General features: G+C 40.0%; 1 protein-coding gene across 1 annotated transcript in view; it reads left to right on the top strand.

Moving 5' to 3' along the window:
• Window positions 1-16,150, top strand: part of PLS1 (plastin 1) — a 57,359-nt gene that overhangs the window by 15,776 nt on the left and 25,433 nt on the right. The window contains exons 2-9 of the mRNA XM_056849424.1: window positions 943-1,051; window positions 6,061-6,224; window positions 9,216-9,345; window positions 10,076-10,208; window positions 11,683-11,764; window positions 13,265-13,430; window positions 13,572-13,714; window positions 15,416-15,511. Coding sequence (XP_056705402.1) covers window positions 982-1,051; window positions 6,061-6,224; window positions 9,216-9,345; window positions 10,076-10,208; window positions 11,683-11,764; window positions 13,265-13,430; window positions 13,572-13,714; window positions 15,416-15,511 — 984 coding nt within the window. The 5' untranslated portion in view covers window positions 943-981. The remainder of the gene's footprint in view (window positions 1-942; window positions 1,052-6,060; window positions 6,225-9,215; window positions 9,346-10,075; window positions 10,209-11,682; window positions 11,765-13,264; window positions 13,431-13,571; window positions 13,715-15,415; window positions 15,512-16,150) is intronic.

The raw sequence follows: 16,150 nt of genomic DNA, 5'->3' as shown, positions 1-16,150 counted from the left end.
GGCACATTGCTTAAAGGGGGGAAGAAGGGGTTGCTGTGACGTGATCGCTTGCCCTTTCACACACAAAGATCCTGGAAAATATGAATTCCAATGTAAGTAAATATAAAATGATGCACACTGGAGCAAAATATCTAGGTTTACTTTTATACCATTGGGGTAGGGGGTCTAAACAGACAGGCATGTAACTGGGGCATGTAATTGGTCAAGAAAGAGATCTTGAAACCATGGTGAACAATTCAATTAAAAGGCAAACGTAGTAATGATAAAGACATATTCTGTGCTAGGGATAGGGAATTGCCCTCCATTTCCCCTCAGTCCACCATGTAAGTATTTCCTTAGGGAGCACCTCAGCTGCACCATAGTTGCACCACGACTGGCTCCAATGCAACTCCCAGGCCACAGGATTGCACTGCCCGTGTGCTCAATTGGGGATGATTGTAATGCTAAACACAGAGAACAAATAATTTATTCTTTATGTTTTCTATATAATTCAAAGAAAAAGATGACTAAATGAAACGGTAGCATAGTGGAAGACTTTAGCCACAAAGAATTTCAATAAAAATGTTATCAAAATACAATCTGCCGAAGCAAAGTATCAAATTAGTTTTTCTGCACATTGATCTGTGTACTGGGGCAGGACAAGTTTTCACTTTCTATTCTTTTGAGTTAAGTAGATTTATACAGCCAGCTACAATTTCCAGCTGATGTGTTTGGACCTGCATGGTGATAACAGTGGGAGCAATATAGGTGCTAGCATTGTATCATTAGAAACCGGCTTTCTTTGTGATATACTCCAAATAATTATTACTCACAGTATTGTAGGTTGTAAATTGTTACAGATTATATATTAATCACAAAACGCCTTCCGTGCACGGTTTAATGGTTAGTAGTTTGTATCTTTCTGGAATATACTTTGTGATATGCTTTGCTGATTATTTTTAGGCATATAGAACCGAAAACAACGGAAGTGGTAGTGAAAAAATGGAAAATAGCATAACCACAATTTCTCGTGAAGAACTGGAAGAACTAAAAGAAGCGTTCAGTAAAATAGGTATGTTTCACAAAATTCTTCCAAGTGTTTGGAATTAGCATATTATGAAGATGGGGGCAACTGGGATTCTATTTAAGGAAGTAGTCATAACCTTACTTTAGGACACCTGTGATCATTTCCCACAAGTTCTTACGTCTCTGCCCAGCTTATTGATTCTACATACTGAATTATTATTGTTATAAAACAACTGAGTTCTGAACTATGCATGCCAAATGCACAAACCCTTTAAAAACAAAATATGACAGAGCAGTTTTTGACAAGGAGACAGGCATGTATACTCTGGAGCAAAGCAGATTTGGAAAAGATCAGGGAAAGCCAGGGAAACAGCAGGATGTACATGAATGCACTGCAAAGCTATGGAGAAGCAAAAATAAACCCAACAGCAAGAGCAAAAATAAACCCCAAAAGCATCAGCCCAGGGCAAATAACCTGTAAGGAAATGGCCTGACCGGTGTTTATAAAATACATATTACTTAAAACAACTGATATAAAATATATTTATAAAAACAATTATAAGTGATTTTAAAATGCAGTGCTATTTATAGCTATTTATAGCTTAATCTGGAATATCCACTGAACCTTGCTCTGAATCCCCCTCTTTCTATCAAATCTCTATGGCCATTTATGCATGGGATGTTTGCATTGGGTTTGCTACTCTGCAGACGCAGTTTTCTGATCCGAATTCTCAAAACTGTATGCATGGGGGCTTTTTGCCCCAAATAAATTCTGGGAGTATCTTGTGATCAATTATGCATCCCCAGCAAAATACGGAACTTCTTAGTCCCTCCCCCCAGAAAATGCAGCTTTGTAATTGGGTGTAGTGTGTTTGTTTGAAATAAGTCTCCAGCCCCCGGCAGCCTTCAGTGGGATTACTGAGTGGTCATTTTACAGCCAAAGCAGAGAATGGTTCTGACAAACACCCCTGAATTGCCTGAATGGGGGTGGGGGGAAGGGAGTGCCGGGTCTTTGCCTCGGCTGCTCTTCTCATAATTTATATTTACAATTTTAGCATTTTATCGCTAAAATCACAATAGCAATAAAAAAGGGGCAAGATCTCTGCTGTGGTACTGACCAAATAAGCAATACTCCAGCTTCCTGCACTGGCAAAAACAAAAACGGCGCCAAGGGGAGTGGTTGGATGAAGGCGGAAGAAGCAAGAATGGGGACGTGGGGAGAGAAACCTGAAGTGTGCATCGATATGCAATGATTTGGACTCAGCACTGATGTTAAATTTGTGGCAAAACAACATCCTGAAAATGGGACAAGTGTGAGGTGGCAGCAAAGTGACTTCTGAAGGACGGAAAAATCATGCATAATCCCAATGAAGCAGTCCGGCAGAAATCACAAGGCTAAATACCCATGCATAAATGGTTTTTGTCTACTCCTACTGAAATCCATAATGGCAGCCTTTTCGTGAATACCACGGAACTGTTTCGTGAGACTGCACCACACTTGTCCAGTCATAGATACAATCAGGGCTACTTAACCTGTGTGGAAATTGCTAAACTATGTTATCTGCCCCCATTCAGTGCTGTTGGGTAGTAGGGTTTTTTCTCCTCCTGCTTCCCACAGCATCATGGTGTATCTGTGTGCCTCCTGGGGTTTCCTTAGGTTTCCCTTTATTTTTTCCAAACCTGTGTTGCTGTCAAGTTTGGAAAAGATCATAGCAAAGCCTTGATGACAGCGCTGTGGGTAGAAAAGTTTGGATTTTCCCAGTTACAACCACATGGATGCTGTTTTCCCCAGAATGACCATTTCTTCTACCCACCAATGGGAGGTTTTTTTTTTTAATATTGGTAACAGACATATCATTATATAGATATAATGTTATAACAATATGAGTGCTAATCTCTGGATTCCAGCTTTCAGTTTTAAAAACTGTGTAGCATAGGTCTCTAGCATAGGGAGACAAGGTCTCTCACTGCAATGGGTCTCCTGCTCTCCCTCTTTGTTGCCCGTTGACCCCATGAGTGCTGGCAGGAGGAAATGTTTTTAAAATGGCACCACACAAGTAGCACAACATCACTTCCAGTGAATACCCAGAAGTGATGTCTGGTCACTGGTGTAATGTCAATGAGACACTCTAGAATTGGGGCAAAACTCTATGGTTTTACCATAAAGTTTTGCCCAAATCTTGGAGTGTCACATTGACATCACACTGGTGATGGGAGGTCACCACCCGCATCAAATAATTTTCCTCTGACCGTGTACCTCTCCCTCTGCTAGTTGCCAATGTCTGACACCCTACTCTAGTTGTTTTTATTGCAGAGATATAAGGGGAAAGGTATAGCTCTGCAACTAGAGGCTAGAGATTTACTTTTAAAATATTAAGTCTGGGAATTCAGAGAACCTGTTACATATTGTTATAATGTTATATTGACGTACTGATATTCATCTTCCAATGTAGAAAAACACTAGGGGTCCTGGGGGCGGTGACCATTGCAAGGGACGTGGAGCAGGTAAACTGTGGGGAAACCTGCAGTGTGGAAGCCATTTTGCTTCTGTTCTGTATTGGCATCTGCAGCAGCAAAAGGGAAACTGCAGTGCCTGCCTCTGTGTAGAAAACACTTCAATCAAACAAACCCTTACTTTTCTGGTAAAGTCAGCTGTGTTCTTTTCTGTAATGTTTGAAGTGAATGCCTCTCTGCAAACACGGCATATATGCCTCCAGAAGGAAACAGTTATTGCCCAGAGCATTTGTTGCAGTGTGAAGTGGCCTAACTTGGCTATTTCCTCCTATAAATAGTATGGAGGCATGTTTTACAAGGCTGGGTTTGAATACATTTATTGAATTAATTATGTTTGCTTAGTACATTGTTGACATGATACTTCTGCAAACCTAGTATGCATACTTCTAGAGTAAGCCTCATTCACCAAAACAGGACTCCTGAGTAAGCCTGTGTAAGATTACCCTCTGTGATATATTATGGAATGATAAACTTTGAACACAACCTAAACAGATTTTTCTGTCCTATGTAGAAAAGCAGTTGATCAGGTCAGCTTTTTGGTTCTATGGTTTTACTTTCTTGCCTTTTTGTCAAATTGCCACAGCAGGAAGAGGCTTCAATTTTGAAATTTTGTTTCTCTGTGAAATGAATGCTTTTTACATATTTTGAGCAATTAGGTATAGAGTATTAATAATTTAGGGGTTTCTCCCTGCTCTGCATTTCAAGATAATGGATATTTGTATTTTGTAGAGATACTGTTAATAGAGTACTCTTTAGAGTATTATATTCCAGAGGAAGTTTGAAGTATAATTATTTCTCTGTCACTTCAACACTAGAAAAATAGTTGATATTATCATTATTCAAGACTCTCGGTATCTAGGGTTTATCTACTAATAAATACATCTTAATGTACATGTTAGGGCTCAATTTTCCTGAGGATTCTCACCTTTTGACTTCCTTATGTTCTTTAATCCAGATTTCTTTACTTGTTCACACGTAATTAAAGGGCATACGTGTAGCGTGGCAAACAAATAAAATACTTTTATTTCTTGCTTCAGAAACCCTATACTTTAGTGATAACTGAGCTTAGAGAAATGGAATAAGGCAACATGAGTTACACAGTAAGGATATTCTCTGCTTCAGAGAAATTTCCTGTGGTCTATTGTCACCATAAAGGAGATTAAGATTTAGCATTACTTCAGCAGTATTAACAGTGATTTATCCTGTTGCTATTATACGTATATAAAACTTTTATCTGCACTCTCAGGATCATGCTGACACCTGCAAGGATCATGTAAACTACAGCTCGTATCACTGGGTTTATATGAGGCCTCTTTTCAGTTCTTTTTTGCACAATGAAATAATATCTTACATTCTATACAGACATGAAGGTCTACCCCTAGGAACATGCCAGCTGTGCAAGAGAACATAGTATATCTTTAGGCTTCACATTTCCCCAGTGGGAGCAGGAGATTCCCACCCTCCACTCCTGTTGCCTGCTACCACTTCAAGGGGCAGTGGGGGGGGGGGGAACACAGCAGCAATGTGGCCGATAATGCATGGTTTTTTTTTTTGGTATTTTGGGGAGGGGGGGTTAAACCGGCAAAAAAATGGTGGCAATAAATGGGATCTGAAAAAGCAGACCCTGAATATTCCAGCTGCATGGAAGCAACTTCTCCATGAGTCTTCCATGTGGCTGAGGTAAAATTAAAATGACTCAGCCCTATAGACAAGGGCTGATGATGTGAGTTTTTCTCATACAATTATGCCCTTATTTTTATACATCATTATGATCAGGTATAAAATCAATAAATGTGTTTGCAAAAACGTTAACTTGGTATGGATTAAGCAATCATCTGAGTACAATTTTCTTTGCTTCCTAGGTGTGATACAGTTAGGCTTGACAGTTGCCCGGTGGGGGTGGGCAAAAGCCCACCAATTCACCAGGCTGCCCACCGACCAGCTGAGGGTCAGTGGGCAAGACAGCCAGGGGAGGGGGAGGCATGCAACACGTGTGCATGCAACCCACCAATGCGCCAGCGTCACTTCTGAGTTTACCTGAAAGCACCGTGGACACTTTAGCAACCCCCACAGAAACGCTATGAAAACCATAGAGTTTTGGCAGAGACTGCTAGAGCGCCCATGTCACTTCTAGGTAAACCCGGAAGTGACATTGGCGCTTTGTGAGGGGTGCACACACGTGTCTCCCATGGTGCACACACGTGTTACACGCTCCTAGCCATGTCCCTGCAAAACTCCTGCTAGTGGAGCAAAGGGACCTCGCAACTCTAGATACAGTACCTTTTGCAACATAAATGTTGTAAGCCATATCTTAGGCTAATATACTTCTCTTCTGGATGTTTTCTAGTCTACAGCAGCAGCCCTAAGTATATTTGAACTGGAAGAGCTTGTGCTGGTAGAATTGTGTTTAGAGTTAAAGCAATAATTGAATGTATCATTGTTTTCTTCATTTTCTTGTTCATTGCCTTGGCTTCTTTATGGCAACTTGAGACAAAATAAAAAAGGAATAAAACACTGAATCTGACCATTCTAAATATACAGATATAGACAACAGTGGATATGTCAGTGATTATGAACTTCAAGACCTTTTCAAAGAAGCAAGTGTTCCTCTGCCTGGGTACAAAGTACGAGAAATTGTAGAAAAAATTATAGCCGTTGCGGATAACAACAAGGATGGCAAAATCAACTTTGAAGAATTTGTATCAGTAAGTAAGAGAGCAATCGTAAACATGTCTATTCAGAATCGTACCCAAGTCTGTTTGATGTTGCTTTCTCCCAGGAAAGTTTAACTACATATTTACTCAGAGTTAATTGGTTTAGTACTTTTTATTTGCCATCAAGCCACAGTTGACTTATGGTGACCCCATAGAGTTTTCAAGGCAAGAGATGTTCAGATGTGGTTTGCCATTGCCTGCCTCTGGATCATGACCCTTGTGTTCCTTGGAGGTCTCCCATAGGGCTGTTGATTTGGTAAAAACCTAGCCAGAAAAATACCGAATAAATGCAAATTTGGTAAAATTTGGGTTCGGGTTTACCAAGTCAGCAAAATCCGGGAGGTTGGCAAAGCCGGATTTGCCATTCCTGAAAAAGCCAGATAAAAATCCAGCTTTTTCAGGAATGTCTTTCCGCTGCTCCTGGAGGGGGGCATTTTTGCAGGTAGAGGTCCCAAATTTTCAGAGTAGCTAGAAGGGACTCTCTTTGCAAGAACCCCCAAGTTTGGTAAAGATTGGGTCAGGGGGTCCGGAGTTATGGGGTTTGGAAGGGGTTGCCCCATCCTCCTCCATGGAAATGCATTGGCAAAGTGGCTGTGACTCTTTAATGTGGTCTTTGCAATGTATCTCAGTGGGGAAGCCAGGCTTTAAACAGTGGGTGGGAAAGCTCACCCAGTGTCTCCATAGAGATAGTGTAATACACTTTGTCTCTATGGAGGTGCGGGGTGAACTTTCCCACCGTTTAAAGCCCGGCTTTCCCATTGAGATGCATTGCAAAGGTCACATTAAAGAGTCTGGACACAGCCACTTTGCCAATGCATTGCAATGGAAGAGGATGGGGGCAACCCCTTCCAGACCCCATAACTCAGGACCCCTGGGGGTTCTTGCAAGGAGAGTCCCTTCTAGCTACGCTGAAAATTTGGGACCTCTACCTGCAAAAATGCCCCCCTCAGGAGCTGCGAAAAGCTGCAAATGGGTTTAAATGGGCTTAAATGGCCTGATTATTTGGGAAACCCGAATTTAAACCGAAATTCCTACCTTTACCGGTATAGGAAATTTGGCATTCGGGTTTTCCCAAAGAAAAAAAAGGGCCAATAAACCCAAACCCGAATTTTAATTTTTTCAAGCAGCCCTAGTCTCCCATTTAAATGCTAGTCAGTGACCATGCTCAGCTTCTGAGATCTGATAAGATCAGGCTAGCCTGGGGCTACTAGTAGGTTATAAATGAACTATTAGATCATTACTAAATGGTGCTTTTAAAAGAATATAATATAACATTTTATGAAGATTATACATATCAGTGGACCAGGATTTCCTTGCCATATTCATAAATAGATGGCTGCAGGATTCCCACAGTTAACATTCGCTGACATTTAGCTATTCAGCAATGCTGCTGGTTTGGGTGAGGCAGATACCTTGTGAGCAGAACACCCCAAATGTGTTCTAAAACAACTGTAAATTAGAATAAAAAAACAAAATTATCCTTAATCAGGTGCTCTTGCTCATGAAAACTCATGTCACATGATGGCTTTTGAGATTCCAGAGGAATCCTTGTTATTTGTGTTAAAATGTACTGACATAATAACTCTTCTTTAATCAATAAATTCAAAACACATCTTTGGTTGGTTTGGGGTGGCTATTTAGAAAATGTATATCTTCATGCCCTACATGGATCAGAATTTTATTTATTAATTAAGTTTATATCATGCCTTTCTGCCTTCACAAGGTTCACCAAGGCAGTTAACAAATTAAAACATATATAATCAAATTTTAAAACCATTAACTCCCCCGACACACATCATTAAAAGAATTAAAAACAGCTAAAAAACATACATGGACACAAAAACAACATAAAAACCAGGCAGGAAGGAGGGATCAGATCACTGAGGGAATGCCAAATGAAACAATGGGCAACATGTTGGGAACCCAATATATGGTTTTGAAGGTCAACACCAGCACCTTGAATTGTACGCAGAAGCAAATTGGGAGCCAGTGTAGATGGGACATTCGGGGTCATTATAATATCAATTAATTTAAAAGGGCTAAAAATAGGATTCTTACAGCACAATCCTGTACCCAATTGCTCCAGTCCAACAGTGCAATAGACTAACAGTACAGTCCTAAAAAGCGTTCCACCCTTTTGATCCCATTGACTTCAATGAACTTAGAAGGAACCTTTTCCATATGGTTTATTTGCCCTAGAAGTGTTTCACGCCCCCTGCTTCTCCACAGCATTGTGATGAATTAATGCACCATCACCACTACCTGCATTTTCTCCAGCTTTTCTGCAGTCTTTACCAAACCTGCTTTGCTGTGAAGTTTGGAAAGATCATAGAAAAATCTGGATGGATGCCATGTGGGTGGTAAAATTCAGATTTTCCTGGTCCTGCCCACATAGCAGCCATTATTCCTGTCCCTATGGTGGCCATTTGGCCCTACCACTACCATGGGCATTTTTATTTTTAAAATCAGTAATTGACTATTGTTGTTCTCTGAATTCCTAGCTTTCATTAGCAATACATTTGTGGTAAAACCTAGTAAAAGATAAATGTAACAGTCTGGAAAAATTTTATCCAGATACGAATGGCTAGGATAATTAAATGAGATAATGAGAGAATATGCCATGTAGGCTGTAATTAGTAATATCTGAAAGGAAAGAAACCTAAATGGTTGCATAGTGGATTAGCTATTATACAGCTTCTGTCCATTGATAATGTCACGTAAAATGTTCATACACGCATTTGCATTTTTAACAAAAAGAGTTGTTTTAGGGTAATTTGGGAAGATAGTATCTTCATACGTACTTTTTGGAAAATAAACTATTTTTCAGTCTGATAGTGAAACGGCTAGACTCCTTGTTGCTTTGCATTTACATAAACTCTATACAGTCCTTCTGATGACCAGTTTGCTGCTTTGACCTCACTACCCACTCTATGTATGAGCTCTGAATGTGTGAAAAGCACACCTTTCTCCGTTTTGTTCCAGGTTATCCAAGAATTAAAAAGTAACGATATTAGCAAAACATTCCGAAAATCAATAAACAAAAAAAAGGGAATTACTGCAATTGGAGGAACATCCCCCATCTCCAGTGAGGGGACCCAACATTCTTACTCAGGTAAATAACTTGTCCTTTGTTCAGATAAAAGATTAATTTCTGTCAATGTCAAGCCAGCATTTACATTTCATACAAGAAAATCCCTGCATCTCTGATATTTAAATTCTGGCCTGTTGCATTTTGTCAAGCATTCTCACTGCCTTCAGTAGCAACATGACATATTTGATAGAACAAACAGTGCAGATAAAAACAAAAGTTAAATGTAAAAAATATACTTTTCAGAATTTTAGTTCAGCTTGATTCTTAATATTAGTTTAGCTTGATTCTTAATATTTACAAATATTCCCTAGTACATAAGATTGTATACTGAGAAATTCTAGCTGTCCTGAATGGTCACTTAGTGGCAAGAAAGTCAGCTTTTTTTAAATAAAAAACATTACGCCATCCTACTCATATCTGAAATATTATGTTTAAATCTGGACACACTCATTTAATACAGAATTAGAGAAGAATTTACACCTTATAGTCTAACAACATATCTATTCCAGCATATGCTTTCATGGGCTACAGCCCACCGCTTCAGATGCACTGAGTGGATCTTCCGATACATTCATTTTATTCATCTGCTTGTTTGTTTTCATACCCCTTAGTAGATTATAGAGTCGATTACACACATATCTTTATTGCTGTACATTTGTGACATAATCTTTTTTTGGCTACTCTTTTACAGGCTTTTCCTCTGTCTAAGCCATAAATTTTTTTAAACTTCTCACCAATATTTTTTTTTCAGAGGAAGAAAAGGTTGCTTTTGTTAACTGGATAAATAAAGCTCTGCAAGATGACCCTGACTGTAAACATCTTCTCCCCATGGATCCAACAGATGGCAGTCTTTTTAAGTCGCTTGCTGATGGCATCCTCCTTTGGTATGTTTAGTGTAAAAAAAAAAGAAAAAAAAAGCCAACCCTGGTCACACAAAAGCCTGTAAAAATTCTTGTGGCCTGATCCAGTCAAAACTAAGCACTTTTAACCCCCCATAGTCCCCATTGATTCCAGCGGGACAGTTTCAATCTACCTTTGTAATCCATGGGAGTTTTAAAAAAATTGGCTCAATTCCTGAGGTCTGTGAGTCATCACATTAACTAAATATAGGAAATCTAAATGATTTTGCACATGTGGTTTTCTGATCACATTTCCACCTGGAGAGGTGATTATGGACTTTTTCCTTTTGTTGGTATCTATGTCTTTTGTATCCATACATCCACTGCAATGTCAACAATGCAAGGGAATACATTGTGTATGACCCACAAGCAGAGCATCAAGGGCTAACCATGTAACTGAAATGACTATGTTTTTGGTGATTTAGTAGCCATTCCCTTGAAGGCATACACAGATAAAAATATATTAACAAATAATGTATGTGTCTGATTCTCGAGTTTAAACATAAATTGCTGATTGTTTTAGGTAAATTGTGCATGTATGATGTTAAAATTAATGCCTCAAATCTATGAAACTATAACCAGCCCATTATAAGGGGTGCCTTAGTATCAGCTGGCCTAAGGTTTTCAATTTTTTAAATAGGTAGAATCAGACGTGGTGAGGGAGTTTGTGTGTGTCAGTGAAGCTGGAAGCAATGTCGTAAGGGGTCTAGACTCTATCAAGAGACTAAACTCCTAGCAGAGGCACTCAAGATGGAATGGTCTAAGCTGAGACACCAGACAAAGATGCACCCACCCACTTCAGGGATCAATGGCCACATCCACAGAAGAGAAGTTCCAATGGTGATAGGGCAGAGGAATCCTTGAAGGTTAGCTACTGGGCAGCAGCAGTAGTGGAAGGTGACACTGGCGGAGGATCTTTTCCCTGCCTTTCTCTTCCCTTGCCAATCCACAGAACACCCTTGGCTGAGGGTTTGGAAAGACTCCTGAATTAAATGCCATGCAACACAGGGGGCCCAATAAGGGGAGGGAATCAGGCAAAATCATTGCTTCTGTGTTATAAGAGCAAACTCAGTTCAATACTTGCTCCTTCTATGCAAGGGAGAAATTTCACCTGATTCTCTTCCTGTATACCCTATACCATATAGCATTTTGTTCAGGATAGTCCACCAACCACAGCAGAAGGTTTTTGAGGGGCAAGGGCTGCTGAAGGAAAGCGGGGAAGATGCACTCTATGAATTCCATTCACAAAAGTTTGGATCCAACCTTCCAGAGCTATATTCACTACTTTTGAGTGTTTTTCTGTGGTTTTCTTTTGCATTGTGGGGAAGTGATAAATAGTTTAGTATTATCAGAATCTTTTTAATCTAATGAAAATATAGGAAGGCTGATTTTCTCTTATACATGAAGCTGATAAATATGTTCAGAATATAAATCTAAATGTTCACCTTTACTCCCCCAGCAAAATGATAAACTTATCCCAACCAGATACAATTGATGAGAGAGTCATTAATAAGAAGAAGCTTACCCCATTTACTATCTCTGTAAGTATCCAAACAAAAACATGAAATGTACTTTAAAAGGCTGACCTGAGGATAAACAGGTTAAGATGCAAAACATTCCTAGAATGTTAATAGTGTCAAAGCAATACCATATATACCCGTGTATAAGCCGACCCGCGTATAAGCTGAGGTGCCTAATTTCTCCCCCAAAATGGGGAAAAATTAGGCACCCGCGTATAAGCCGAGGGTCGGCTTATAGCCCCTCCCCCCCCACAGGCTTACCTTCTGGGCTCCTGGCGGCGGGAAGTGGCAGATCTGGCGGGGGTGGCCTTCCTGCAGTTGCAGGAGGCCCCCCCCAGGCCGCTCCTGGCGGCGGGAAGTGGCGCGGGCCCGGCGGCGGCAGCGGCGCGGCCTCCCTGCAGCCCAGGGGGCCTCTGGAGGCCGCTCCCGGCTGGGAAAAGGTGGCGGGGGCGGCGGAGCGGCCTCCCTGCGGCCGCAGGGGGCCTCTGGAGGCCGCTCCCGGCCGGGAAAAGGTGGCGGGGGCGGCGGAGCGGCCTCCCTGCGGCCGCAGGGGGCCTCTGGAGGCCGCTCCCGGCCGGGAAAAGGCGGCGGTGGTACGTTCCCCCCTCCCTCCTCCCTCTACCGTATTGACCCGCGTATAAGCCGAGTTCGGCCTTGTCAGCCCTTTTTTTGGGCTGAAAAACTCGGCTTATACGCGAGTATATACGGTAAGTTGATTGCTACAATTCAATTCCTGGTTATTTGTTGTATGTTCCTATGTTGTTCCTTCAATCTATATGTAACCAGAATGGACTTAAGCTCCAGTTATGGATAATTTGTATCTTTCTGCACATATTTTTGCAAAGCAAGTGTGGTTCTATTTCTTATTTGCAGTATGCAGTTTGACACATATTGCTATAGTAGCACTTTAGTTATGAGCAATGTGTTTCTAATGTGTACCTGGAGAAGTCTACTGTTCTCCCAAATAAACAATTTTTAGCCTTGGGAACTGCAGTAGTGTTTGTAGGTGTTTCCCTGCCCCCCATGTTTTTCACATCCAGGTGGAAAGAATATAGTGGCAGTTGTCATATGTACAGTAATGGTTTGTCCATTTATTCCTGTATAGCTCATAGTCTATTTTAGGAACTGAAATGCTACAGAGGTTATCTGGAAATATATGAATGTGCTAATTAATGTTTGACATGCACAAAGAAAGTAAGCATAACTAAGCTCATATAAATAACAATAGCAGGGAGGGCTTTATCAGGTCAGTAGCTTGGGATACTAAATTCAGAGGAAACAACTATAATGGAATGATTAATGCACTGTTCACTTCTGATGTAGTGTCATATTTAAATTCATCCTGAATGAAATATTTAATGCCATAGATAACTTTGCTATAAGTTGTATTGGTGGAATCTGCCCCTTATTAATTTTCCTCGTTGTTCTTTTACATTTATGTTATTTTCAAGTCTTAGCTGTTTGTATTCATACATTAATGTTCAAACTTTCATATACATTCCTTTTCCTTTTTCTGTATAGGAAAATCTAGATCTTGCACTGAATTCTGCATCAGCTATTGGTTGTACAGTAGTCAATATTGGATCACAAGATCTAAAAGAAGGGAAACCACATTTGGTGTTAGGACTGTTGTGGCAAATTATTAAGGTTGGGCTGTTTGCAGATATAGAAATCTCCAGAAATGAAGGTAAGATATTAAGGATCATTGGGTATTACAAAGTTTTGAGACCTTGAAATCTGTGATATCTTCTTTTTTTGCAGTCTGTGAACAATCAATGCAATCTTAATTTTTTAACAAAACTAAAGATTTCCTAACATTTTCTTATAGCTCTTATTGGTTTGCTAAGTGATGGCGAAGAATTAGAGCAATTAATTAAACTGTCTCCAGAAGACCTCCTGCTGCGTTGGGTTAACTACCATTTGGACAATGCTGAATGGAAGAGAATAAATAATTTTAGTCAAGATATAAAGGTATTTCTTAGATTGTCTGTCTAATAATTAAAAAAAATAATGGCTTTAAATCAGAAGCTTTTAACCTGAACTAATTAGGGCCATCACAGAAATCTTTTTGTAATTGCATTTTAATCTAATGGCTGGCTTCTCCCAGTAAGTGGGAGAGAGGAAGGTGGAGAGATGTGGGGCAGCTGGGCAACCCTCAGATTGGAGCTGTTGACTTCAGCTTGTTGCTTCCAGGCAGCTGCATGCAGACCCCAGCACAAGCCAGTGGGCTCAGTCTGTTTGGCTTGCAGCAGGGACAGGTAGGGCATATCAGAGTAAAGACCTTTCACTGAGTTCAAGTAGGGCATAGGTTTTTGTCTGCTCTCCCTTCCATCAAATGATAACTGTTTTCCGCTGATGCTATTTCGCTTTGTCATGGATCTCAAACTGGCTTCTGTTTGATAGAACCAGTAAGGAATTTTGTCCTCATACAGAAATCCTGTGCTAACTTAAAAGCTAGAATCTAGAAAGTTTGGGGGCAAATGCTTATTTGTTGTCTTCAAAGTCTTGTACTAATATTTTTATACAGAGCCAACTTGTGCTATTTTTTAAAAAACCTAGCATATTATGGTTGTGGTAGTTCATGGAAAAAATTGTGATTTTGACTGTTTTTATCCCCAATCCCTGCCACTCTGGGGTTTTTGCTTTTTACTGAAAAGAAGTCACAGAGGTTTACAATGTGTGAACTCTGTTGGTATGTTGCTCAGGTCCAAAGTAGGCATTGCTTGCACAGTGTTCAGTGCACATGGAGCCCAATAGTGGCTGTTTCAGCTTGGGAAAATAGTGCAGGGTACAGTGAGGAAAGGTGAAGTCCTCTCCCCTGACAATTTATTTATTTATTTTATTTCTCACTCAGACTCAAGGGAGATTATAAAATTAAAACTGTTTTAAAAATATTAGTGTTTTTTCTACTAGACAAAATAGTCTAGTTTGATGTTACCGTGGCCTCTATATGTACTCTATTGTGGACCCTCCCTTCTGGAGTGACCTGCCTGAGGAGGTCAGGAAGGCTCCTCTACTTCTTTTCTTCCACCAGTGATGTAAAACAGAATTGTTCAAGAGGGCATTTCTATAAAGGCAATAGGGCTATTACAACAGAATGGTTCTGGAGGTGCTTTTATAAAAGAATGGAACTGTGGACCGGACCACAGTAATGTATTATCTATTTGCTGTGTGTATTATACTGCTCTCCCTGCATTATCTTATATTTCTGTAATACCATTTTCTGCATTTTAACAGATTGTGTTTAATACTGTGCTTTGTTTCAAATTTCTGTAATCCTACTCTGATTGCATTGCTTATTAGTTGTCACTTCCTATTGAGTACATTGGTGTGTATATATATATATATATATATATATATATATATATATATATATATATATACACACTGTAATCTGATTAAGAAAGGAGGACTGTAAGGGAATACAATAAATAAAATAAAAAATAAATGAAACACAATGTCCTTGCTTCTCTGTTTGGAAGTTTATTTCTAAAGAAGACTCAGCTTTCTAGTCTTTTTACTTCTCCCATTTCCTTCCAATGCAGAAACAAATGAAACATTGTAATCTTTATGTAACTAGCTAAAGTTAAGCATGCTATTGCACCTTTCTTTAGTAACTGTCATCAATATTTGTTGAGAACTTTAGTTCAAGTTTTGTATTATTTGTTTCAGGACTCAAAAGCGTACTATCACCTGCTTAAGCAAATTGCACCTAAAGGAGACAACAGTGGGGAGACTGCCATTGATATCGATCTTTCAGGTCTCAATGTATGTGTATATATGTATAGATATTTATATATGATTGTATCTAAAGTTCAGTTTCCACTAACAGAAGGTACTTCTGCCAGCAGAACAGACCTTTCCTGCCTACCTCCTCCCATTGCAGCCTACTGAGCTTTCTGAAATGCTGCTCCTTGGGGACAGAGAGGGCCCTCAGGAACAGTGTGAAGGGTAAACTGAGGGTCTGCAATAAGAGGGAGAAATTGAATAAATCCTCCCTTCCATTTCAGTCATATTTAACAGTGGCCAGGGTTTTCATGCACAAGGTTTTCATTAAATGTGTGCCTAAGATCTGTGTATTGTATGCATATATAATAAACATACCAATATTGCCTTGCCTGGAATTCTGTTTTGAGATCCACATTTTTCCTTGTGGCTTGGGGGGGGGGCATTCGATGATAATATTGTGTACTTGGTGAATAAAGGTTATGCGCCCCTGATCTAGACTATGACAATCAAATTACAGCTCTGTTGTTCCAGAAGTCCTCCTACAGGACAGTATTTGGAGCATCTTAACAAGATCTCTTGTATAAAAAGTTTGAACTGATTAGGGGTGTTAAACACAGGCCACAAACACATGGCATGCAGGCTACATTCAGCATGGTGAATGTAGTTGTGGAAGGACTG

The sequence above is a fragment of the Euleptes europaea genome, chromosome 5, assembly GCF_029931775.1.
Source record: "Euleptes europaea isolate rEulEur1 chromosome 5, rEulEur1.hap1, whole genome shotgun sequence".
Lineage (NCBI taxonomy): Eukaryota > Metazoa > Chordata > Lepidosauria > Squamata > Sphaerodactylidae > Euleptes > Euleptes europaea.
This window is presented reverse-complemented; position numbering and strand designations above follow the sequence as displayed.